At 64.9% G+C, this 24,654-nt stretch overlaps 3 protein-coding genes across 5 annotated transcripts; 1 reads left to right on the top strand and 2 right to left on the bottom strand.

Annotated features, from left to right (window-relative positions):
* Positions 1-16: 16 nt before the first annotated feature.
* On the bottom strand, positions 17-6,531 carry PCSK4 (proprotein convertase subtilisin/kexin type 4). Its single transcript, XM_042927770.1, is given in 17 exon segments — positions 17-660; positions 662-746; positions 748-847; positions 985-1,107; positions 1,387-1,511; positions 1,735-1,914; positions 2,150-2,267; positions 2,338-2,441; positions 2,533-2,633; positions 3,120-3,332; positions 3,418-3,590; positions 3,812-3,900; positions 3,998-4,074; positions 4,157-4,285; positions 4,360-4,452; positions 5,920-6,024; positions 6,272-6,531. Coding segments are annotated over 17 exon segments (2,277 nt in total). The 5' UTR covers positions 6,467-6,531; the 3' UTR covers positions 17-393.
* Positions 6,532-7,368: 837 nt separating this feature from the next.
* On the top strand, positions 7,369-11,852 carry REEP6 (receptor accessory protein 6). Of its 3 annotated transcripts, none has more exons than XM_042927826.1 (6): positions 7,369-7,573; positions 8,302-8,340; positions 10,606-10,699; positions 10,786-10,924; positions 11,136-11,304; positions 11,724-11,852. In XM_042927826.1, exons 1-6 carry the CDS (start codon positions 7,459-7,461, stop codon positions 11,759-11,761), a joined length of 594 nt encoding a protein of 197 aa, XP_042783760.1. In that variant the 5' UTR covers positions 7,369-7,458; the 3' UTR covers positions 11,762-11,852. The 3 variants fall into 3 exon arrangements, with proteins under 3 accessions (XP_042783760.1, XP_042783762.1, XP_042783761.1); XM_042927828.1 differs by lacking the exon at positions 8,302-8,340 and adding an exon at positions 11,480-11,542; XM_042927827.1 differs by lacking the exon at positions 8,302-8,340.
* A 5,989-nt stretch (positions 11,853-17,841) lies between these two features.
* On the bottom strand, positions 17,842-24,654 carry ADAMTSL5 (ADAMTS like 5). The gene is made up of 13 exons (XM_042927845.1): positions 24,576-24,654; positions 23,408-23,727; positions 22,938-23,133; positions 22,737-22,828; positions 22,432-22,492; positions 22,171-22,279; positions 20,710-20,837; positions 20,338-20,449; positions 19,901-19,987; positions 19,595-19,758; positions 19,255-19,453; positions 19,110-19,181; positions 17,842-18,776 (listed from the first exon to the last, which is right to left on the bottom strand). The coding sequence occupies exons 2-13, from the start codon at positions 23,461-23,463 to the stop codon at positions 18,475-18,477; spliced, it is 1,578 nt and encodes a 525-aa protein (XP_042783779.1). The 5' UTR covers positions 23,464-23,727; positions 24,576-24,654; the 3' UTR covers positions 17,842-18,474.

Here is a 24,654-nt window from a genome sequence, read left to right on the forward strand (position 1 = left end):
AAAGGAGACCACAGACTTGGCACCTCCTCTTCAACCTTTATTTGCAAACTCCGAGGTCTGACATGGTGCCAGAGACTCTGGATGCTGTCATTGGTTCCCCTTGCCCCTCCCCCCCACTTCTGGGGCTGGGAAGGGACGGCTGTCACAGCCCAGCCTCTGCCCCATCCCACCCTGCCCCCACCCCAAACCGTGTAGCTAGCCTTCTCTCTCTCTCTCTCTCTTTCACCCGGACTTGCCAATTTCGGGTTCGGGATTCCAGCAGGCCGCCCCTGGCCTGAGGGCCTCAGTGATTAGCCAGAGCCTCCAGGGGCGGGTCCCTGCACCCCCCGCCCAGGTTCCAGTCTGGAGCAAAGGAGCAGGATGGCAGTGCCTGCACAGACACACGTCTGCCCCCTACTCAGGTGTCTCTAGGTCCCGGCCAGCAGCTGGACCTGGGGTGGTGGCGGGGGGGGGGCCCGCGCACAGCGGTGGGCAGCCTACAGCGAGGACGCTGCGGAGTGAGGGGCTCCCGAAGGCCACGGCCAGCGGGGCCAGTACCACGGCCCAAGCTCGGCCACGGTGGCGGCCCGGGTGGGCGACTGCGGCGGGCTGGGGGAGGCCGCTGGGAGGGATGGGTCCTGAGCAGGAGATGCGACGCTCGTCCAGCGTGGAGGCCGGGGGGGCAGGCAGTGCAGTTGAGCGGGGAGCGACCGAGGCAGGTGTAGCAGGAGGCGCGGCAGCTCGAGCAGACGCACAGGGCGGGAGCGGCCGGGCCCAGCGGTCACTGCCTGCCGGGTGTGGCCGAAGTACCTGGGTGGGCGGTAGGAGAGGCGGAGGTGGCCCAGGACGTGGGCGGGGCCGTGGCGTTCTGCGCGGGGCACACGTACGTTGGGGCGTGAGGCCAGGGCCCGCCGCCCCGTATGCCCTCCCGCCCCGGGCGCACACGCACACTGCCCGCTGCTGCCGCCCCCCCAGCGAGCAGGCCGTGCCGCGCCAGGCACTCACCCCGGCACGGCCCCTCTGTGTCCCGCCGCACACACGCGCTGCTGGTCACCTGGGGGCCCCGGGGCCGCGCCGTCATGTCCTCGGCCGTCCCGTACAGCAGCAGCGCGTAGCGGTACAGCGTCCCTGGGCGGGGGTCGCGGGCGGCACGGGGAAAAGGCGGAGAGGTTGTCGGCACCTGGTCCGCCCTCCTGGCTCCTCTCCCCGGCCGCCCCGTCCCGCCCCGCCCCGGAGTCCCAGACGCTGATGGCCCCGAGGCCGGACGCCCACCGGGCGCCGGTAACTGGCATCTACTATTCTCCGAAGATACCCGCTCAGTGTCCCAGGGAGACCCCGGACCCCTCTGCAGCGGGGGATCCCAGGCCGGTCCAGGGCCCGAGGCCCCAGCCTGGGTGTCGCTCTCACCCGTGTTGAAGTAGTAGCCTTTGTTTTCCAGGCCCAGCGTCCACGGGCCCCGCGGGTCCTCGTCCCAGAAGTGGGTGGACATAAAGATCCAGTTGTTGTAGCCTTGGCCGCTGACGTCCAAGGGTCTGGGGCAGGAGGCAGGGTGGGCGGGGGTGGAGGGGGGGCTTCACAGCCCCGAGGACAGTGGGGTCTGCAGGGCCGAGCACGGCTGCTGGCAGGGCTCCCGAGGGGGGAGCGCGCCGGGTGTCCGGCCTGAGCAGACCCCCCCCCCCCGACCCCACAGCGCACTGCCCGCACCCGGGGAAGGACAGAGCGGCTGCCACGGGGCCAGGTACCCCACCCCTGCACCTGATGGCCACGAGCGTGGAGCGGGTGCCCATGGGGCTCGTGAGCGAGATCTCCAGGTCCCCGCGGCGACTGTAGGACAGCGAGAGCTGCACCTGCACGTGCTCCAGTGAGCGGATGTGGTTGGCTCGGCCGGCGCAGGCCGACACGTTCCTCCTCACTTGCGTCAGCGGCAGGATGGGGCTGGGGGCGGCACGGGCTGTGAGCGCCCCTTCTGCGGGCCTGCTGGGGGGGGGGTGGGCACCGGGGTCTGGGCTCACGTCGTGGAGCCCACCCTGTCTCTCGTCTCATAGATGGGGAAAGTGAGGCAACGGGTGCTGGGCCCCACGCGTCTGTCACCCCCTCCCCCGCGGCGATGACGGGTGCGGGGAGAGGACAGGCGGGCACGGCGGAGGGGCGGCGGCGGAGGGCTGCTCACGTGGGGGTGTGTACGATCTGAATGACGCACTTCTGCTGGCGCTGTGTGGGCAGCCACGTTCGAGCCATGTCCACCAGCAGCCTGGCATCCAGCAGCCCATAGCCATAGTGGTGGCTCACTGCGTGGACGGGCGGCGGTCACTCGCCCTGGGGGCGTGGCGTCCCCCCCTCCGCCCGGCCCCGCCTCACCTTGGCGCCCCACGCCGTTGGTCCTCCAGTCCTCAGCCTGGAGCTGCGCGGGTCTGGACGCACGGACCACCAGGTGCTGCATATCCCTCCATGTCAAGAACGGGCTGGGGGCAGGCGAGGGTAGGTGAGCTGGGGCCATGCCGGGCCGGGCGGGGTGGGGCGAGCGCAGTAAGCGGGGTCCCCTCCAGCACCTACTTGGCCTCCAGAGCCAGGGCGATCATGCCCGCGGCCAGCGGGGCCGACGCCGAGGTGCCCGTGTGTTTGTCCGTGCACCGGTGGTGCAGATCCGTGGTGACCTGGGGGCAGAGACGGGGGCTTGGGGGGGACCGGTGCACAGGGAGACCCTGCCTTTGTGCAAAATGCATCAAGGATTCAAGAAGGTGCCGCAGAGGCACCTCCGGGAACGGGGCCCCGGGCGCCACCCAGGTCACACAGCTGGGGAGCCTGCCCCGCCAGAGAGACAGGAGGGTAGACGAAGGGGTGAGGACGCTGGGGCCTGGTCTTGGGACCCCTCTGTGTTCCAGGTGCCACAGGGCAGCCCCGGGAGGGGGGAAAGTGGGGGACGGGACGGAAGGTGGGGGGAGGGGACGGGCAGGACGGGGTGGAGGAGGGGAGGCGCCAAGGGGGAAGACAACAGGGTCGTGGGGGGAAGGTGGGACCAGGACAGAGGGGAAGGGAAAGGAGACAGGGGGAGGGGAGGGAGGGGAGGAGGGGAGGCGGAGGCGGGCGCGGAGGGGTGGGCCTCCCCCTGCCCCCGGGGCCCCCCCCTCCCCGACACTCACGATCTGCGGGTCGGTGGCCACGCCGCTGCTGTAGGTGGTGGTGAGCGTGGAGGCACAGGCCTCGCTGTACCAGGGCACGCGGCCCTCGCGGGTGGTGCTGCCCACGGAGAGCGTGTACACGCTGTTGGTGTACCCGTCGCAGTTGCAGTTGTCGTAGTGCAGGCCGCCGTTGCCCGACGCCCAGATGAAGAGGGTGCCCAGCCCACCGCGGCCCTGCACGCAGGCACGAGGGAGCGGATGGGCGCGCCGGCCTCCAGGGCCGGCCCAGGCCCCCCGAGGGCCCCCGGGGTGGGCTCACCTTGGTCACGCCGCGCCTGAAGGCCTCGCGGGTGAGGACGCCCGGGCCGTCCACCGTGCGGCCGTCGTCCTCGGGGCCCCAGCTGGCACTGTAGATGTGGATGTGCTGCGGCTGCAGGCTCAGCGACTGGGCCTCGATGACGTCCGTGATGGTGCCGTCCAGCATGCGCACGCCTGCAGGGGTGGGCGTCCGGCCTCCGCGGTCAGCCCCGCCGCCCCCCCCCCCCCAGGCCCCCTCTGGCGCGGGGGGCGTCTGCGCGGGGCTCAGCTCTCCCCCTACCTGAGCTCGGGCCCTGCATCCCCCAGAGCCGCCTGACTCTGCCCGCAATCCCCGGGCGCCCCGTGCCGTCCGGGCCGCCCTCCGTCCCCGGGGTGCGGGAGCCGGGCCCCGATACCTCCGATCCGGGCATTGTAGGCGACGCCCGCTCCACAGAACCCGTTGTCGGCGATTGCGGCCACTTCCCCGGCACAGCGGGTCCCGTGCCTGGCGCCAAGGCAGAGAGGGGGGCCAGTCCCAGCCCCCCCGGCTCCCCACAAGGCACTGGCGCCGCCCGCACACACCCCGCAGGACGCCGGCTCACCGGTTCTCGTCGCCGGGCGTGTATCGCGGCTGGGGGTCCGGGTCGTAGTCGTTGAAGTCGTAGCTGGCCAGGGGGTCCTGGGGGCCGAGCGGGGGCGTGAGGGACGGGGGCAGGCCGCGGGACCTGGCGCAGCCCCCACCCCAGTCCCCACGGTCTCACGTAGTTGGCCCAGAGGTCCGGGTGGTCCTTCTCGATGCCATCGTCCAGGACAGAGATCACAATGCCCCGGCCCGACAGCCCCTGGCTCCAGACCTGCAGGACGTTCAGGTCCGGCCGCACCTTGTTGTTCTGGGCACGGCAGGGGCGGGGGTCAGCGGGGCTCCGGCCCCGCCCGGCCCCACCGCCCGGCCCGGCCCGCTCACCATGTACCACTGCTTGGAGAACCAGGGGTCCGTGGGCACCACCACCGAGCGCTTCACACGCCGCCGCAGCGTCTGCTGCTCGAACCACTGCACCTGCAGACAGACGCGCAGTGCAGGAGGGCGCCGGGCCCCCAGAGCCAGCCCGCCCTCCACCCCTCCACCCCTCCACCCGCCGGTGCGGCTCTCACACCCGCGCACCTGCCAGGGCCCTGACCGGCTCCACCAAGACTTTCCCACCAATTCCGGGCCGCGGGGCCCGAGTCTGCCTCCAGGGTCTGCGTAGGTCTCCTCCCCAGGCCCACCAGGGGACGACTCTGTGTGGGCCGCGGCTGGAGCGGGGTTGTGTCTGGGTCGCCCGCTGCTTGTCCCGGGTCCGTCATGGTGTGGGACGGGGCCCGGGACCTCGTGCTTGCCGAGGCTGCTCTTTGGGGTCCCCGTGTGCCTGGGGCTCTGCCTTCAGAGGGGACCAAGGCCCTAGCACCAGTCCCCAGGGCCCACTGCTCTTGAGGCCCAGCCCTATCCCTTCCCCAGTCCCTGTTCTAGATCCTTCTGCCCAAGATCTGCCCATCTTCCTCCTGTAGCGGCCACTCCTCGTAAGACATCCCTGGATGGCCATACCTGCCTCCGCCCTGGTTCCCCACCTGCCCCCCTGCCTCTCTACGACACAGTAACATCACTCTCTGCAGAGCCCCTCCCATGCTGCCCCCCTCTCCAGGGCCCACAAAGCCCTGCCTATCTGGCCCCCACCAGCCTCCCTCTGCTGCAGTCACAGTGGCTGCCTCACCCCAGGGCCTTTGCACACAGCCATTCTGCCTGCCCCAGGTTGGTCTTCCTCAGACCTTTTTGCCCTTCTTTCTTCCTTGTTGATCTCCCCCCCCCGCCCCCTCCCCCACCCTGCCCCGCCCTGAACCAGCTCTTGTGCCCTCACCCTCATCCCAGTGATGGTGCAATTGTCTCCCCATGTGCCCAGCTCCAGACTCGGGAGCTGGCCCCAATTTCTCTCTGTCCCACACGTCTAATCCATTGGCAAGCCCTGGCCTCTCTCGTGCAAACCACACCTTGAACTGGCAGCTTCTCCCCGTTCCCAGTGCTCCCAGTGGGTTTCAAGTTATCAAGCCTCTTGCCTCCATGCTGATCAGCCCCCCAGCCCAAACCCCATCTTGGCTCCTGAGGGTTTCCAAACTCAGCCTCAAGTCCCCAGCTTGGCCTCTAAAGCCTTTTCCCAATCTGGCACCTCTCTGAGCATCTCACAGCCTCACCGGCTGACTTCAGGCAGGATTCCTACTCCCGGTCACAAAAAGGACCAATTCCCTTCTCTCCGTCCCGTGAACTAGAATGTTATCTGCCGAACCCTGACCTTTAGGGTGAGAGAGAAGATGGGGGTGGGGGGGCCAAAAAGAAATGCTGACAGTGTGCCAAGGCCCCGAGGTGAGCTCAGCACGCACACGTGCCCTGTTGCTGTCCACGGATGGTCCCCATCGTACAGACTGGGGGACCAAGTGGAAACCGAGACTCAGAGAGGGCAGGTGGCTTGGATAACAAGTGGCTGAGCAGGCTCACCTTGGGGTCTTTTTTCAGGCGCAGGCGATGGCCCCAGTGTGGGCTCAGGGACTGCTGGACCACGCCCCGGTGCCGCAGGTGGAAGTACTGCCCGTCAGGAAAGATCTGGGAACGTGAGGGGGCATCCGCAACGATGGCACCTGCCTCCGAGACGGAGTCCCCAGGACAGTGGCCAACATCCTCCCCCAACCAGGTGCGCCGCTGGGGGCTTCAGGTGCCCTCTGGGGGTCCCAGAGTCTGAAGCTGGTCGAGGCCTGGGTGAGCTGGGGGTCCTCGATATCTTGGGTACCCCTCCCGTCTGCCGGAGGGGTGTCCGGCCCCTGACTCTCCTGTCCCTTCGGGTGCCACCCACCTGCCCCAGGTAGACGAAGCCGAATTTGCGCGCCAGGCGCTCGGCCTCCCGGTAACCCTGGGACACCCGCACGGCCCAGCTGCTGACATAGATGGGAACCCGGGCCGAGGACCACCCCACAGGCAGGGGGCCAACGAGGGCCAGGCCCAGAGCCAAGGCAAGGCGCAGCCAGAGCGCAGTCCAGGCGGGCCGCATGGCGGCGGGGGGCGGGGCCGGGGCGGGGCCTCCGAAAACCCCTCCCCCCCGGCCAAACCGCCGAGTAGGCCCAAGCGCCCGCCCCGCCCCCGGGGCCATAGCAACCCCTGAAAGGCGTCAACTCCCAGGGGGCCTTGCGGCTGTCTCCCCCACCCCCCCTCCCCCACCTACCTCAAGGAGCGCGAAGATCCGGCCGAAGACGGGGCGGGGAGGGCGGGGAACACCCCCGCCCTGGTCTTCCACAGATCCAAACCCTCTGGAGCCTCAGTCTCCCTCATTTGTACAGTGACCAAAACTTCCGACCGACCTAGAAGAGAGTGTGCAAGGCTGCTACCCCTGGCCCGCCCCTTTATCCCCGCCCCCTTGCCTGCCCACCCCTCCCTCTAGAATTAGTCCTGCCTCCTACCCGGCCCAACCGGAATTGTTCTTCTGAGTAAGTCCCGCCTCCCCAGCTTAGCTCCGTCCCATCCCCCCCCTCCTCCGAGAGTCTGTCCCCCGCTCCTTTATGGTCAACCCCGCCCCTCCTCTGTTCTCGCCAATCAGCTCTGGTCTTTCTCCAGTTCCTCCCGTCAGCTCCGCCCCTCGGCATCCTTCTCTCCTCCTCCCCCAGCTCCACCCCCGCAAAGGCTCAGCCAATAATCCCCGGCCATGACCCCACCCCTCCAATCAGCTACGTCCCGCTTCCGCTCCGCCAATCGGCACCCTCGGCCTCCGCGCCCCGCCCTCTGCCCCCGGCGTCGCAGCTGGGGCGGCCGCGGCCCGCCAGAGGGCAATGCGGCGGGGGAGAAGGGGCAGGCCCCACCTCCTTTGTCCGCCCTGCCCTCCCATTGGCCGGAGTGGGGGACAGGGGGCGGAGACCAGCGCAGGGGCGGAGACCAGCTCGGGGGCGGAGTGGGGCTTCTCGCACCTGGGTAAAGCGGCACGCGCGCTGCGGGGCAGGTGTGCGGGGCCGCGGTCGAGCTCGGGCTGCCAGGCCCCGGCTCGCCGGTGTCATGGACGGCCTGCGCCAGCGCTTCGAGCACTTTCTGGAACAAAGGAACTTGGCCACCGAAGCGCTAAGGGCGCTCGAAGCCAAGACAGGTGTCGACAAGCGGTACTTAGCCACGGGTGAGCAGTCCGGGGCGCTCTGGGCTCCTGTCCCATTTCGCCGATGGGCACACTGAGGCCCTGGGGCAACGGGGTCCCGGGCCTGGCCCCTTCCGGCCGGCGTCTTCTGCAGGGTCCGGGCTCGGACGGTGGGGAGCACCCCCCTGGTGAGACAGATCCTGAGGGGTCGTGGACCAGGACTTTGCGTCTGCCCGCAGCCCCTCCTCTGCCCCCGCCCTGCGACCTCTGGCTAGTGTCACTCCCTCTCTCAGGCCCGGTAGTACCTCCACTCCAGTCCTCAGGTCTGGAGACCGTTCGCTGCCCCCTCCGTCGTGGCCCTGGGTGAATTCCAGGCCGAAGTCCGGTTCTTCCAGTTGTTCTGTCCACCCTGGGGGAGGAGAGAGCGGCGGGGAGACAGCCAGTGCCCTGGGAGTCTTGCCACACCCCCGTCCCACAGGAACATCAGCCTGGAAGCAAGTGTAGAGATTTTTCCCTCCCCCATGCTCCTCGCCAGGAGGAGAAGGGTCACTCCCATTCCCTCCCCCCATTGTTTTCCTACCAGTCACCTCCCCTGGGCGTGCCCTGTCCCTCTCCCACCCTGTGCTTTGGCCCACTGTGCCCAACTAGTCGAGCTGGGTTGTTTGACCCTGTGGTGGGGTTGGGCAAATATTGGCTGGGGGGCCACAGAGCGGGGAGCCAGCCCTTCTGACTGCTACCCCTCCAGTCCCCCTCCTCTTCCTCTTCCTCAGTGGCCTTGGATGCCCCCTGCCACTCTCCCAAACCGTCTAGTAAGTACTCCTTAAACGCTCCCTCCCCTCTTTTTCCATGTCCCAGGCCCCATGCCACCTCTTCCAGGAAGCCCCCTGGAGCGAATTCCAGGAACACTTTGTCCAGAAGTGGGGGGAGGGGATTGGGTGAGGACAGGGACGTATGTACTGAGCACCTTCTGTGTGCAGATCCCAGCAGTCCACTTTCCTCCCATTTTCCGCCAGCTGGGGAGTCCGTGCCAGGCAGGGAAGGTCCACAGTTTACTCCCCCAGGCCTTCAGTGCCCAGGCCATGTCAGCCTAGCCAGGAACCTGTCCCTGGGAGCAGGCCCTGACTTCTCTGCTGACTTTCCACATCCCTGATACCCGTGGGCAGGGCTTTAGTCATAGAGCACTGGGGAGGGGCCTATCGGGGAAGCTGGGAGGCACGGGGGGGGGGGGGGGGGGAAACTGAGGCCCAGAGAGTCAGGGGCTTTGTGGAAGGCTGCCTCTGCCCCCCCCCTCCGTCTGGAGCATTCATCCCTCCCTACCCACCCCCCTCCCTGAGCCCTGTCTGTTGCTGATCTCTGGGATGGTGCCCCCCCTCAAATGTCCAAGGTCATCCTCCCGTTGCTGAGGCTGCAGGAATAGGGATTGAGGGAGAGGTGCCCTGGGAAACCTGCTCCCCCCAACTAGCAATTGGGGGTGACATCCTCCTTGGGCCCCACCTGCCCCAGATGGTCAAATCCCCAGCCCAGGTAACAAAGGAAACCCAGATGAGGCAGTGACCAGACCTCCTGGGGCCAACTGGGGAGACCCCCTTCCCTGTCCTGACCCCAGACCCTAGGGATAAAGACTAACCCAGGTGGAGGGAAGGGAGGGGGTGCCCTTTGGTACGCAAGTGACCTCTGTCTCTACAGATAACCGCCTGGGGAGGAGGCCGGAGGCTGTAAAATGCTCCCAGGAGCCCAGAGGCTCTCTGAGTGACCTTGGTCCCCCCTCCTCCCAGCTGCCCTGTTGTTCCGGCCAGTGAGCGAGACACAGCAGGGAAGCACAGAGACCTGCGCACTTAATGAAGGCAGTGTTTACCAGGACTGTTTGCAAAGCAGCTAACACTCCTGGCTCCCCACCTCCCCCAGCAGTGTGTGCTCCGGGCCGTCACTGGGAATGTGTTTGTACCCCCAGAAGGTGCTCAGCAAACCTGTAGAAAAGAGGAGCTCTCTCTGTTGAGTGGTATTAGCTATCCCCAAGGCCGCCTGAGGAGGCAGGGTCATTACCACCCCATTGACAGATGGGGAAACTGAGGCTCCAAGCAGAGAGAAAGACTTGCTCGGTGTCACGCAGTGAGTGGAAAAGCAGAGGGGTCTCCTGGGTCTGGGGGACGCTACCACGTTCAGCTGTCTCCCACTAAGACAACAGCCCCCACTTGAGGCTATGCTGTCCCCCTCGGGGTACTGAACAATGTCTGGGGACATCTGTGGTTGTCGCGGCTGGGGGCGCTCCTGGCACGGATGAGTGGGGGCCAGGGATGCTGTTCAGCCCCCGCAGTTCCCGGGGCGCCCCCACGAAAGATGTTCTGGCCCGGATTGTCTGCGGTGGCCAGGATGAAAAACCGTATTGAGATAAAGATTACCAATGTTGCCTTTCTCTGCTCACTGGGAATCAAGTCGTCTTTTTTTAATGTTCATTTATTTTTGAGAGGGAGAGAGACAGAGCTTGAGCGGGGGAGGAGTCGAGAAAGACAGACACACAGAATCCGAAGCAGGCTCCAGGCTCCGAGCTGTCAGCACAGAGCCCGATGCGGGGCTCGAACTCACGAGCTGTGAGATCTTGACCTGAGCCGCCCAGGCGCCTCCAGGAATCACATCTTAATGAAGGAATGAACAGCCTTACTTCTAGGTTTTTCTCCCATTGTTTGCATTCAAATGCTGGGCGTTTGTGCCCGGCCCTCCCCTCGGGACCCAGAGTAAGGCAGTTATGATTGGAGACGGTCACTTACTCATTCGACACGTGTTTATTGGGCAACTACTCTACCCATCAGGGCCAAGGTCCCCACCTGCCCTTGGGGAGTTCACCGTTCGGGGGTGGGGGGGACCGACTGATAACTGGTTGCACACACGAGGAGACACGGGGCTCAGGGCCATAGTAGGCGTCACCAGGGCGCTGCGGGGGCAGCAGGCCTATCCCGGAGGGGTCTCTCGTAGGGGCAGCGACTGTGGCAGACTGGGTCTGCCAGGCCAGGAGGAGGCCTCCGGTGCCGGGGTCGGCTCGGAGCGCGCCGCCCTGCCCACACCCTCTCCTCCCGCAGGAGCCGCCACTCTGCTAAGCCTGTATCTTCTGTTCGGCTTCGGGGCGTCTCTACTGTGCAACATAATCGGATTTGTGTACCCAGCATATGCTTCGTGAGTGCCCGCTGGCTGTCCGGGCGCTGGGAGGGGGTGTCAGGGGCTCTGGACAGCCCCTGACTCCGCGCGCCTCCCGCCCCCAGAATCAAAGCAATCGAGAGCCCAAGCAAAGAAGACGACACTGTGTGGCTCACCTACTGGGTGGTGTATGGACTGTTCGGGCTGGCCGAGTTCTTCAGCGATCTACTCCTGTCCTGGTTCCCTTTCTACTACGCGGGCAAGGTGGGTGGCCCCCGGGACGCACGCAGGGCTGGGGGCCCCCGGGAGCAGGCAGGTGCCCGGGAGGCCAGGGGTGTGAGGGGGAGACCCGGCCCCTTCTCTGCGGAGCTAGCCCCCCGCCCCCACCGGGGGGGGGGGTCTGACGGAGGCGGTCCATCTGGTGGGGGAGGCCCGCCCTGCACGGGTCTTGACGACCCCCGCCCCGTGCCCGCAGTGCGCCTTCCTGTTGTTCTGCATGGTTCCCGGGCCCTGGAACGGGGCTCACATGCTGTATCATCGCGCGATACGGCCGCTGTTTCTAAAGCACCACGAGGCCGTGGACAGCGTCGTGAGAGACCTCGGCGGGAGAGCCCTGGACGTGGCAGTGGGAATAACCCGGGACGGTGTGTGCTCACAGGGTGCAGGGGCGTCTGTCTGCCGCAGGCCCTGTCCGTCTGTGCCCCCCACCCGCCTGCCCCTGCCCGCTTTCCCTCCTGCCCCTGCCCGGCCCCTGTCTGGCCTCCGTGTGGCTGCACCCCCTCACTGTCAGCCTCTCTCTCCTACGCTTTCGGGAACCAGTCCTGCAGACCCTGGCCCGCGGCCGGGCTCTCGTCACCCCCGCCGCTGCCCTTGGAGCCGAGCGTACGTACTCCCGGGCCTGGGCGGCAGGGCCTGCGTGTGCGGGCGCTGTCCCCGCGGAGGGTGGGAAGACGGCCCCGGCCCCGGCCCCGGCCCCGGCCGGGGGCGGCCGCCTTGCCCCCGACCGACTCCCTGCGGCCCCGGGGCCGGGCCTGCCTCACCCCCCCACGGCCTCTCTCTGCAGCCCAAGCAAGCGTGACCCAGCCCCAGAAGGACAAGTGAAACCCTCGTCCAGCCGCTACGCAGACCTGCCGCCTGGCGAGCTGGGGGGCACGTCACACCCCAAGCCCTCCACGAACTCCTCGACCGACGCCTCAGGGGAGCCCCCCGCCAGCCCCGCCTCCCCGAGCAAGCCGCTCCCCGGGAGCGCCTCCCAGACCACCTCGGGCCAGTCCCCGCCGGACCCCCCGGCCGGCGGCTCCCGGCTGCCCTCCAAGTCTCAGAACCGGCTTCGGCTCCGGGCACGAGTGAGCCCCTCCGGCCGGCCGCGCCCCCAGTCATCTGTCACCTCCTCGGGCCAACCCCAGCCGGCCCCCCAGCCCGCGGGCCCCAAGCAGCGCACCAGCACCTCCCCCAGCCGGGGCCCCCCCGTGGCGCAGCCCCCCGAGAAGACCTCGGATGGGCCGGGGGAGCCGGCCCCCCAGGCCTCCAAGGGCAGCCCACCGCCCACCAGCAGCACCTCGGCGCCCCGGCTGCCGGCCCCCTGCCTGTGCGCGTCCTCGGCCGAGTACACGTCCGAGTCCACCACGGAGGTCACGTGCAGCTGGCCGCACCTCAGACACGGGCTCCGCTGCCTGCAGCACTGCTGGCGGCTGAAGCATCTGGCCTGCTAGGGGGGCTCAATAAAGCTCATCCGACGACCCGTCTGGCCGTGTCCTCGGGGGTGGGGGAGCCCCTGGCCGGCGTCTCCTGATCCAGAGCCGACGCCGCGTGCCCCGCTTCGCAGACGAGGAGACTGAGGCCCGGAGAGGCGCCCCCGCCTGCCTGAGGTCTTGCCACGGGGCTGAGAAGGATCACAGAGGAGAGCTCGAGAGAGAATTGGCATCTGAGTCCTTTATTTGGGAGGGGGTCCTGGGGAAAGGACGGAAGAGGGCGGGTGTGCGATGGGGGGAGAAAGGAGCCCTGGGGGCCAGTGTCACAGACACGCCTGAGGCTTTCCCTGCCCCCGTCCCACCGGGGGTGGGCGGGGGGCAGTGGTCCTCCCCTCCGGCCCGCTCCCCCTGCCAGCAGCACCTGGCCCGGGACCACAGGGCGCCTCCAGCCAAGGTGGGGGGCAGGAGACTGGGGGAAGACAGGGGGTGTCGCCCGCAGGGCCTCCTACAGCCCGTGGCTCCTCTCCTGTCTCGTTTTGTCTTTAGTTGGTTTCTTTTCTTTTTTTTTTTTAAGTTTACTTCTTCTGAGAGAGAGAATCCCAAGCAGGCTCCCCGCTGCCAGCGCAGAGCCTGACGCGCGGCTTGAACTCACGATCCCTGAAATCATGACCTGAGCTGAAACCGAGAGCTGGACGCTTAACCGACTGAGCCCCCCCAGCGCCCCTAGTCGGTTTCTTTTTTGACACCAACATGACCCTGATCGTAAAACCAGGCAGAGACACAAGGAAGGAAGGAAGGTGCCCAGCCCGTTGTGTGGATAGAGACGCGAAGAGTCTAAGAAAGGGCAAACTCAATCCCACGGCGTCTTCAAAACAATAGAACACCCCCCATTCGAGGTGGGGTTCCTGGAAGCAGAGCCCGAGTCGGAAGCTGGGTGGGTGGGGGGGCCGCTGAGCAAGGAGCTGGTCTCGGCTGGGAGACCCGACCCTGAGCAGGAAGTGCACCCTGGAGTTCTGGCCCAAGGCAGGCGGGGTGTCACCTGTGTCTCCTCCAGAGTCTCAGCCCCACCCGAGAGGGGGCTGTAAGCTCATGGCTCGTCCCATCCAAAGGCCCCCAGCCAGGCATCTGCAGACACACTAGGAAGGCCCCGGGGCCCCGCAGCGTCCAGCTCGGTCAGCCCCTCACCCAGGACCTGCTTCTCCAAGATCCCAGTTGGTCACAGCCCCGGGGGAAACACGGGGGAGCGTCAGGATGAACGAGGCAGATGCTCACAAGGCTTATACCTCCGTGGTTCGCTGGGGGTGATGATGCTGCCCCAGGGGCATCAGACGATGTGGACACACTTGAGGTGTCTGTGCCGTGTCCCACAATCCCTCTCCCTGCCCCGGCAGTCCCAGCTTGTCCGCGGCTGGTGGTGGCCGCTGGCGAGCGATGGGTCCGATTCATTCGTTTGATCATTCAGCAACTATTGAGCACCCACTGTATGCCAGGCACTGTTCCAACAGTCAAGGGAAGAGTGATGGCCCAGAGAGAGAAAAAAATCTCTGCTCCTGAGGATTTGGGGAGGCGATGATCAGCATGATAAACACGGATGTCAGAGGGAGGTGAATGTTCCGGGGAAACATGCAGTGGGGAGGTGGGGGGTGGCGGCAACGGTATCAGGAACAGTCAGAGAAGGACCTGTCTGCGGGAGTGACATTTGAGTAGAGGCATGAAGGAGATAGGAAAGTCAGGTCAGAGGCACGAGTCTTGCGAAAGCCAGGGCAAAAGTGATCCGGGCAGAGAGAAGAGCACGTACAAAGGTCCTGAGGTAGGACTGTGCCTGGCGGGCTAGAGGAAGAGTGGGGTGGTCAGCGTGGATGAGCTGAATGAGGGGGAGAAGGGAGGGGAGTCTGGGGTGAGCCTGAGCACACGGACGGCATGGTGAGGACTTTGGGTTTTGCTTGGGGACGCAGGCTTCGCTGGGATCGAGGGTAATCATTAAGGAGTCCCCCGCCCTGCTGAGAGGTCCACACGGGTTTTGGGGACAGGGATCTGGGAATCTGCTCTTCACTGGCCCAACTGTCTGAACAACGTGGGGTGGCCGTAGTCCGGGGAAAGGGTGGCGGTACCGGGCTCTCTCTGCACCTGGCGCTGTCCCCCGCCACCCAAGGGGGACAGCACAATGGGCTCTAGAGGTGTCCCTCCAAAGATGGTCCCCGGCCCACCCAGGGTCAGCTCACCACGTGGCAACAATGACATCTAGTCCCTCGGACTTGTTTTGTTTTTCACTTAAACATACGGAAGAGTGTCAGCAGTGACTCGGGGACAACATGGCCCCTCCCAGCCACCTGGCAGTGGCCACGTGCTTCCCTGTCCGGCTCAGGGCCGTGTCCATCAGACGCACCGCGTCGCTGGAGGGGTCGCTCACACGGTAGTGTCTGGGGCTGGTAGACAGGATTCATTTGGCTCGTGCGCACCATCCACCGTCGATGGAGTGGTCTCCAGCTTGTGGTTACCGCGACTCAAGCTGCCAGGAACATCCTAGAACCGGCCTTCGGTGAGCAGAGCTCTGGTTTCCTCGGGGCGCACACCTGTCAGAGAGTGCAGGGCGAGCATTTCTGAGTGTCGTGGGGTGGCTGGAAAGAGCCACGAGCACGCTGGGAGGCTTAAAATCACAGACATTTATTCTCCCACATTCTGGAAGCGGAGGTCAGGGTGTGGCAGGACCGAGCTCCTCCCTCGGCAGGCTCCAGGGCAAGGTCCTGTCCGCCTGTCCCAACTCCTGGAGGCCCCAGGCATCCCTGGGCTCGTGGCCGCGTCCCTCCAGTGCCTGCCTCTGTGGCCATGTGGCTGTCTCCTCTGTCTCCGTCTAACAAAGACACTTGTCCCTGGGTTTAGGGCTCACCTTGGTGATCCAGGATGATCTCGTCTTCAGACTCTTAGTTACGTCTGAAAAGGCCCTTTTGCCAAACAAGGTCCTGGTCACAGGTTCCGGAGACTAGGCTTCAGCCCGCCCAAAGTGGTCCCGCCAGTGCCCCCTGTGACCCGCAGGTAACCCTGTGGGCTGTAGGACGGCCCGGGGCTCTCAGCAGCGGTGGGGGCCCAGGCCCTCCGTGGGTTAACCCTGGCTCAGGGTCAGAGAGAGTAGGCGGGCCCGGGGCAGGCATTAGGGGGGTGCTGGCCGCAGAGACTTAAACATAGTAAGAAAAGCATCAGGACCCCAGAGCCAGCGATGTCGTGGGGAAAACTTCAGGGGGCGAAGGAAACCATCGTGGCCGGAATCGCTATGTTACGGACGGGACGCAAGCTTCGAACTCACATTTGTGTTCTTTACCCTTTAACAAACCCTGTGGGTTCAGAGAAGCCCCAGTGATGACCCACCTGTCGCGGCCAAGGGAGCTCGCTGCAGGGAAGTCTGACCGTCCTCGCTCGTGGTCCCTTCCGGCGACCACATGGGCACTGTGTATCCCCATGGGGACACAGGGACTGCTAAAAACCGAGACCGGGGATTGTGGAGAGGACGACACAGCCCTGGGGTCACCCCGTGTCTGCCATTCTCTGACCACCTGGAGTGCGTGTTCGTGCGCGGGATTTGAACATCTGTACAATCCCAGCGGCGTCTTTTCTCTCTTAAGTGTTCAAGTGTTTGTTTCATTTCATTTTATTTTAATTTTTTAAATGTTTTTGTGTTTTTTTTTTTGAGACAGAGAGAGACAGAGCATGAACACGGGAGGGTCAGAGAGAGGGGGAGACACAGAACCTGAAGCAGGCTCCAGTCCCCGAGCGGTCAGCACAGAGCCCGACGCGGGGCTTGAACTCATGGACGTGAGATCATGAGCTGAGCCGAAGTCGGATGCTCAACCAACTGAGCCCCCCAGGCGCCCCCCCTCGTGTTTCTTTTAAATTTTTTCTATTGTTTTTTATTTATTTTTGAGACAGAGAGAGACAGAGCATGAACGGGGGAGGGGCAGAGAGAGAGGGAGACACAGAATCGGAAGCAGGATCCAGGCTCTGAGCCATCAGCCCAGAGCCCGACGTGGGGCTCGAACTCACGGACGTGAGATCGTGACCCGAGCCGAAGTCGGACGCTCAACCGACTGAGCCCCCCAGGCGCCCCCTCGTGTTTCTTTTAAAGCGAAAGAGCAAATCAGGACATCAAGGGACCGTCCGCGGCGACTGGTATGTGATCGGACCTGGAAACAATGTTGCCTCACGGAGCGGGGTGCCACTCAGGGGTCCTGTCTGCCAGGGCGCATCCCACACCGGTCTCTCCTCCACCGGCTGGGCCAGCCGGTCCAGGAGCTCGGGCAGGGCTGCCCCGTGGACCCCTCCCCCCCCCCCCCCCCAGTCCCCGACATAGCCCACTCAGTGGCAGAGGTGCAGGGACAACCTCGGGCAGCCCTGACGGGCACAGAGGGGCCTTGGGTGTAGGTGCCAGTGTCAGGAAGCCAGAGTGTGGGGAGAGGTGTTGCTGAGGAAGGCTAGCACCCAGGGGAGAGGCAGGGGCCCTCTGGGTGCAGGCATCACCAGGTGCCTGGCTTCCCTTCCTTTCCCGTCCCACCACCAGGGGGCGCCCAGGCCCCACACCACCCTCCAGCGCTGTGCCCCGTTTAACACCTGGCAGAAGGGGGGCCCAGGGGGTCCCCAGCTTCAGTACTTGCCCCGGGGACCGGGACGGGGCCAGGTCTGGGACCCAGAGGCAGGGGAAGGAGTCCGAGGGATGCGGTTCCCACGCTCAGAGCTGCGAGGGGCTGAAAGGATACTCGCAGATGGGGAAACTGAGGCCCAGGGAGGGGCAGGGTCCGGCCACAGGTCACCTGCAAGGTCAGGCACTGAGCCTGAGACCCACAGTTGAGCGTCCTGTGTCCTAAAGGAAAACACAACGACGGACGGTACGGAAGACCAGACTGTCCCATCCAGGGAGAGAAGGTAAAGGGTGGCCCTTCCAGAGTGCCCCGAGAAGGTTTGTTGGGTGACACCCTCCAGGTACCTCTAATTCACACTTGGCCTAGGTCTGCCCTCCTGGCCCCAGAAGACTGATGAGTAGAACATATCCAGGAGGACACAGGAGGACAGGGACCGGGGCCCTGGGTGGCATGAGATGGCAGTGTGGCCCTCAGGGGGCGTGGGGAGGGGGCACTGGACCAGGAGGAGGAGGAGGGCTGGGGTGCACGTGAGAGTGTGTGCACACACCGTGACAGCGTGACCGTGGGTCTGACTCCCAGCACATCCTGGAACTTCTGCAGCCGCGTATGTGTCACTGGGGTGTCCTCGTCGTAAAAGTGCTCGCAAAGATTAAATAGGGAGAAACAGGGATGGAGGGCAGTGTTGTCCGAAAGAAACCCAGCCAGGGGCATCTGGCCAGCTCAGTCGGGGGAGGATGTGATTCTAGGTCTCCGGGTTGTGGGTTCGGGCCCCACATCGGGCGTAGACATTATTTTAAAAATAAAATCGAAAGGAAGGAAGGAAGGAAGGAAGGAAGGAAGGGACAAAGGGATGAAGGGAGGAAGGAGGAGAAAAGGAAAAAAAGGAAAGGAAAGAAAGAAAGACCCAGCCAGACTAGCTGAGGCGCTCAAGATTATCTCCGAAATTCCTGGTGGCCGGGGCAAAAGGGGAAATGGGTACCTTCCAGTACCTGGGTAGGCGTGTCTTCTAGGGAGCATGTCTGTTGGAGACAGTGTCTCTGAACACATGAGGCGTACGTGTGTCAGTGAGAAGAGAGAGCACAGAGTGTCAGGGAGTTAAACAGCAGTGAACGTCCTGGTAACCAGGGCAAGAGGGGAAACTGCTCTATTCCAAGGTCTTGTTGGGCAGCCTTCCTTTGGGCCATGCCCGTTTGTGACAGTGTCTCTACGAAAGAGAGCATGGGGCAAAGCAAATAAAAGCAGACACAAAGTTTCTAAGTATAAATCATCTATGAGCTTCCTGGCAGCCAGAGTGAGAGAGGAAATAAGAGCGTCTCTTCAGTGTGTCCTCCCTCACCAGTGCCTCCTGCTCATGACAGTGGATCTGACTGTGTGCAGGGACAGCTAAGCATGTGGAGTAGGCGGGAAGCCACTGGAAGCCAGGGCAAGACGGGAAATATGCTGAGTTTGAGCCCGGTCAGGCACGCCTCTGTTGCTGTAGGTGGCAGGGGCCCGGTCAGGCGGGGCAGTGTCGGGCAGCCAGGCGCACGCGGCTGTCCTCCGCAGGGCTCCACGCTCGGGCGTAGCCAGCGTGGGGCAGCAGCAGCCGGTCCCGAGTGCCGTCAGGGCTGATGAGGCGCTGGACGGCCAGCAGGTACTCGCGATGGAGGTCCAGCCGCGGGCAGGGGCAGCGACCCAGGGCCCACACGTACTCCAGGGCCCGCAGTGGCGAGCGGTTCTTATAGATGAGCTGCACGCGAACCTCATAGCGCGTCTCCTGGGCCTGTTGGAGGCGGCTCAGCACTCGGGCCCTGAACACTGTGGGCAGGACTTTGCTGAGGCCGACTGGACACTCCACCCTGGGCACCCCCCCTCAGGTGCACCCCGTTGCCAGAGAAAGGAACCGGGGCCAGATGGAGCACTGGGGGTCCCTGGGGACTGTGGAGAGGGGCCTGGGATCAAGGAGGGGTCCAAGTTCAGATGAGGGCAAAGGGTCAGATCAAGGAGTCCCATTAGGGGCAGAAGGAGTCAAGTCGGAGTCAGGTCAAGGAGTCAAGGGTAAGGTCAGATCGCCGTCAGGGGTCAGCACGACAGGGCTGAAGTTCAGGTCAACCAGGAGTCAGGTAACGGTTGGGGTCAGGAGTCTCTCACCGAAGTCGCCGCCGCAATAGTGGAGCAGCCGGTGCGCGCGACCTCGAGTGTCTGGGCACGGGGAGCAGGGGTCTGTGGGGGGCGCACGGTGAGGGGCACGGACCTCAGCTGCCTGCTAGCTCCCACCGGGCCGTCCCCACCTCACCTGGGGCGGGGGGCGGGGTCCTCGGGGAAACGGCCGCTGGGGCCGCGGGGGCTTCAGCGGGCTGTGGTTCCACCTCCCGAGGCTGCGGCTGCCGCAGGGACCAGCCCAGGGCCTGCGCCTGCGCCTGGAAGGGGCCGTAGCGCTCCCGAGGGAGCCAGAACTCGAACTCGATGCCGGGGTTGGGCTCCTGCAGGAGGACCTGGAGGGGTGTCACGCCGAGGGAGCCGCACTCGGACCCGATGGCCCAGCTTCCCCCCTCCGGCCCCCGGCCCCCCGCCCCCATCCAGTAGCCAACCGCCCCCTCCATCTCCCAGCTGCCCCCGCAGAGCCTGGGCCGCACCTGCAGGAGCAGGTCTTGGGAGGTGGGCCCAGCCGCGCGCAGCGTCTCCTCTGGCCCCGCAGCGCGGGTGTAGACCACACGGGTGCCCGCCGCCTCGTAGGTCCCGGGTGGGCTGACCGCCCAGTTCCCGTTGAGCACGTAGCGCCCGTCGACCCCTATCAGCGCTGCAAGGGAAAGGTCAGCCCGGGCTCCGGGAACCGGCCCGTTCCGCCTCCCGCACCCCTTCCCCCCCAGCCGCAGCCGCAGCCTCCCCGGCTGTATCCGAGGCGGCCAGCAAGACGCCTCCCCCTTCGGGCCCTGCGATACCCAGGTGGTTGCGGCTCCGGTGGGCCACGCGGATGTGTCTGGCGCCCTCGGGGATCAAGGTCACGTTCCAGTACCCAGCGAAGGCACCTGGGCGGAAGGAAAGGAGGGCGTTGGGCGCGAGTGGGAGGGTATTTGAGGGATGAGTTGAGGATTAAATGAGATACTGCGGTAAGCAGGTTAGCCAGGGTCCTGGCACCTCCACAACGCTCGGTAAACTTTTGGAGGTAAGATTATTCTCGCTTAAGTGCAGCTGGGAAAGGGTTAAAACCCCATCTGTTCCGGGAAGGGCGGGGCCATCTGACAGTAACCAGTCAGAATGAAGAGAGGGAGGGGGCTGGGCCACGGACTGCCCAATCAGCTCGGGATTTCGCTTCCGGGCCCGAGGCTCGTTAAAGGGCCCGCTCTGGGCAAGCGGGTACGACGGGGAGGGCGGTCACCGGAGTCACGGAACACGCGCTGCACGAAAAGGCACGACTCGTTGGCGCCGCCGCAGCGGCCGCAGTGATCTTCGCGGGCGTCCGAGCCCAGCAAACCGTCACAGCCGGCGCTCTACAGGGGCGGGGAGGACGAGCGCGGCTTCGCGGACAGCCCCTGGCCTGGGACAGCCCTAGGAGGCGGGGCCGGGGGGGGGGGCCTAAGGGGAAAGGGGCGGAGTGGAGCCTAGCATGGGCGGGACCCGGGGCGGGGTGGGTGCGGTGCTGGGGGCGGGGCTTGGAGAAGGGGGCGGGACCCGGGAGAGAAAGGAGTGGGGTCCGTGGCCAGGGCCTGGATGTGAGGTGGACGGGGGGCGGGGCCCGGCGAGGCCTTACGAGGCAGCGGCCGGCCACGCAGAGCCCCTGGGCCCCGGGGCTGCAGGGGGTGCCGTCCAGGACGCGGCCGAAGGTGTGGTAGAAGGCGTGCCCCTCGGCCAGGCAGTGAAGGTCGCACTGGTTGGGCGCTGGGGACAGAAGGAATTGTTGGGCCAGTCCAGGACGTCTGTCGGGGCTTCTGGCCTCCTCCCCCTCAGGCATGTGCGGCCCAGGGACTCAGCCAAAGCCACACTTGGAGGCTTTGGTTAGAGCCAGGATTGGAACTTAGGTGGCGTCTGCCTTCAGCTCCCAGACCCTCCCAGGCAAGTACCCGGGCAAGTACCCGGGGCCGACGCATGCATGCATTCCTGTCAAGCCCTAACATTAGGGAGCCCATTGTTCATACTTTCGTCCTGCAAACGTTCACAGAGCACCTACTACTTTCCCGACACCGACACCGTTCCAGGCTCTGGGGTATGGCAGTGGGCAGAAGTCACTCAGCACATGGGCCCTGCACCCCGCATGTGCCCAATAAAAAGTGCCCAGTGCTGAAGCACCTGGGTGGCTCAGTCAGTTACGTGTCTGACTCCGGCTCAGGTCATGATCTCACAGTTTGCGAGTTCGGGCCCCGCACTGGGCTCTCTGCGGTGGGCACAGTGCTGGCTTTGAATCCTCGGTCCCCCCCTCTCTCTGCCCCTTCCTCTCTCTCTCTCTCAAAAATAAATAAACAGTGGGAGAAAAAGAATTTTAAAAAAGGAGTATTCAGTACTGACTGAATGCAGAGCAGCTGGGTGTGTCACTGGCCCTCCCCCGGACTCAGTTTCCCGGCTGCCTGGCAGTGGGGCACAGTGGACAGTCTGGTCACAGGCTCAAGCTCACAGCCGCAGGGATCCGTGCTCCTCCTGGCTCCCACTTCTCTGAGCCTGGCTGGCAGACCCTGCCTGGCACAGAGCCCAAGCTGGCCTTGGAGGGCCTCTGGGGGGGGGGGGTGGGGATCATGGCAAATTTCCTCTAATTCTTAGGGGGGGGAAAACACACAAAAAACCAAAACACCCACGAGGCTGACCGATGGAATCTTCTCCATTGTCAGCTTTTCTTATCTGTATCTGCTTCCACTATGGTGTCTAAAGCTGTCTGTTTCCCTTAAATGCGGAGGCACACTGCCCCGGGCACGCAGTTACATAACTTGCTATTTTCAGCTAAACGCGGCGACAATTCCTGCCACCGGGATAAGTTTGAGAACTGTTGGCCTCTGGATACGGCTCCACGCAAATCCTCAGGCTGTGTTCAACCCCGTGCAGAACGAACCCTGCCTCCCTGTGCTGCTTCATACCTCACACCTGCTTTCCCCTCCACTTCAACTCCTATGCATCCTTCAAAGCCCCAGTGCTGATGTTCTCTTGCAATCCTCCGGTCGTCTTTCTTTCTCAGCAGCCCCTTCGCCCTGCCTCCTGTGGACCAACAGGAGGCAAGGCTACTCACCACCGTAGAAGGGCACCCACTGGTAAGTCTTCTGGGTGCCTAGGACGGGGTGGCCATTGTAGAGGGCACACTGGAGGTCTCGGAATGGAATGGCCCCTGGGGGACAGTCCTGAGGACAAAGATGGGTAGGTCCGAGGCTGGGAGAGCCCCAGGGGAGCCCAGAGAGCCTGGCAGGGCGGCAGGTGTATTTGGGGGGCACGAGTGGGGAAGCAGGAAGTCTTCAAGGCGCACCCGAGGGCCCCGGAGGTGGACAGAACTTACCGGCAAATGGCAGTGGCGGTACTCATGGGTGTCTCCCCAGCATGTGTCTAACCCGGGAAGCCTACAAGGAACAAGAGGGCCAGAGTGTGGTCGGGACCCCCAGTAACCCTCTTTCCAGAGCTGGCCTGCCCACCCTTGGGCCCGGCCGCCCCCACCCACATTCCAGCCGGATCAGTGGGATTAGAAGGCACAGCATGTGTGGGCAGGCAGAGGGTGCGGCCAGCAGTGGGGCGGGCTGGCGGGAGAGGAGGGGCAGGCACCCCCCTCCCACCCCACCCTGCTAAGCCCCAGCTTTCTGCGCTCACCAGATGCAGCGGCGGCTGCGCACAGAGACACCCCGCCCACAAGAGCTGGAACAGCGACTCCAGGAACCCCAGGGGGTCCACTCACCTGGACCCTACTTGGGGAGAGAGAGGCACCATCGGCCTGGAGACAAGCCAGTGGCCCCCACACCGCCGGCCAGGTCCCCAAGCCCACTGGCTCCCTGGACTCGTGTCCCCCCTTACCTGGGCACTGCCCCCTAAACCACAGTTCAGGAGGGTCCACAGCAGAAGCAGGTTCTGGAGGGGGCGGGGTGTGGGGGAGCAGAGAGGGCGCGGCAGTGGGGGCGCCAGCAGGCCGGGGTCGGAACCCCAGCTCTGTGCCCACTGGCTGTGTGATTTGGGGCAGTCATTTAACCTCTCTGGGCCTCTGTTCTTGTCTCTGAAAAGTGGGGTAATAACAGGGCCCCCGTTACAGGAAAATCTGAGGGGTCCGTCAGACCAGATAAGAAAAGCACGCTGCACAGAGCCTGGTGAGGGGGAGGGAGAGCTCAAAGAATTATCTGCTTTTATTGCTATTGTTTGCCGTCTGATTACATGCACACAGCAAGTGCTTAATCTGTGTCTGATTACGGAAGGAATCATTCCAGGACAGTGCACAGGAATCTCCACTGTCGGGACCCCATCACCACTCTCCCCACCGTCAACGCGTCTACCTTTCTGTGTGGCCAAGGGCCAGCCACTCCACATCCCCAGGCCTCAGTTTCCCCATCTGTACAATGGGGATCAGCTGGTCTCAGTCCAGCGCTGAATGAGGGACTGCGGAGAAGGTGCGGCTGGCGGGGCTGGCTCGGGGGCTGAGTCCCGGGCAGAAGCCCCCTGGCTGCACCTGGGCCTCCAGGGCCACCTCGGCTCCCAGACCTGTGGTGGCAGGGAGCCCCTGGATTGGGGGTCACAAGGCGGGTTGACCTGGCCCCAGTCCAGCCGGTGCCCCGTGACCTCATGTGCAGAGGGTGTGGGCTCCACCAAGGGCAGCCTGCAGAGGAAAAGGAGCCACTGATGAGGGTAGTGCAGGAAAGAGGGAGGCCTCTGGGGGTGAGTGGACTGGAGGGGTAGACTTGTCTCCCAGGGCCTCAGTTTCCCCATCTGTCAGAGAAAGGGTGAAGTCCCTTGCCATCCACACCCTCCTCGTGACCATGGCATTGCCAGAGAAAGGCGGAGGGAAGCGGCCACCCCGTGAGTCCTTTCTCAGGCCAGGGCCAGGGTGCCCAAAGGACTGAAAGAACCAGCTGGAGTTCTTCAGCCCTGAGTTCCAGGGCCCTGGTCCTGTACCAGTGGACTCTGGACCCTCTCCAGCCTCAGTTTCCCTGGTTCTCAGGCGCTGACATTCAGACCTGGGCATCAGGCGCTGGGACGCATGGTGGCCCCGGGTGCTGAGAACCTTGGGGACCACTGGGCAGGGCCCTTCTCTGCCCAGAGCTGTGTAGCCGGCTGTATCTGTGCCCCTCTGAACCCCGAGTCCGGGCTGGCCTTGGAGAGCTGAGATGGGGGGTGGCCTTTCCACACGCAGCCCCCTCCCCCCACACACACTAAGCGCTAGCCCCTGGGGTGGGAGTCCAAACCCGGTGCTAGAAGCGCCATTTTTCTGCTCCCCAGGGAACCCTCCCCGAGGAGCATGACACATCCCGTTTTGGCCGCGCCCCAGCCTGCAGGTGTGATCCCGGAGCAAGCCGCACCTCTAGGCCTCAGTTTCCCCAGGAGGGGGCGGGGATGAGCTCTCTCCCACCCTGGGATCGCTGCCAGGCCAGCCCCTCACCGGCCCGGGCCCGGCGACGGGGAGGAGACGCCGGCCGGGATTGTGGGGGGATAGGAAGAGGGACTTACCGGCTACGGAGAGCCCAGGCGGCACGTCCCGGCTCCCCGGGCGGCCGCAGGACAGGCGGAAGCGGCGGGGCCCGCGGGG

Source organism: Panthera leo, chromosome A2, assembly GCF_018350215.1.
Source record: "Panthera leo isolate Ple1 chromosome A2, P.leo_Ple1_pat1.1, whole genome shotgun sequence".
Classification (NCBI taxonomy): Eukaryota; Metazoa; Chordata; class Mammalia; order Carnivora; family Felidae; genus Panthera; species Panthera leo.

Bases quoted from the DNA above. Each gene is read 5' to 3' on its own strand.
- REEP6 (XM_042927828.1), top strand. From the start codon at position 7,459: ATGGACGGCCTGCGCCAGCGCTTCGAGCACTTTCTGGAACAAAGGAAC. The intron at 7,574-10,605 runs GTGAGCAGTCCG...CTCCTCCCGCAG, and splicing joins CAAGCGGTACTTAGCCACGG to GAGCCGCCACTCTGCTAAGC. The intron at 11,543-11,723 runs GTACGTACTCCC...CTCTCTCTGCAG, and splicing joins CGCTGCCCTTGGAGCCGAGC to CCCAAGCAAGCGTGACCCAG.
- ADAMTSL5 (XM_042927845.1), bottom strand. From the start codon at position 23,463: ATGGGGAAACTGAGGCCTGGGGATGTGGAGTGGCTGGCCCTTGGCCAC. The intron at 22,280-22,431 runs GTAAGTTCTGTC...CTTTGTCCTCAG, and splicing joins ACCGCCACTGCCATTTGCCG to GACTGTCCCCCAGGGGCCAT. The intron at 19,182-19,254 runs GTGAGGTGGGGA...CGCCCCCCACAG, and splicing joins GACCCCGCCCCCCGCCCCAG to ACCCCTGCTCCCCGTGCCCA.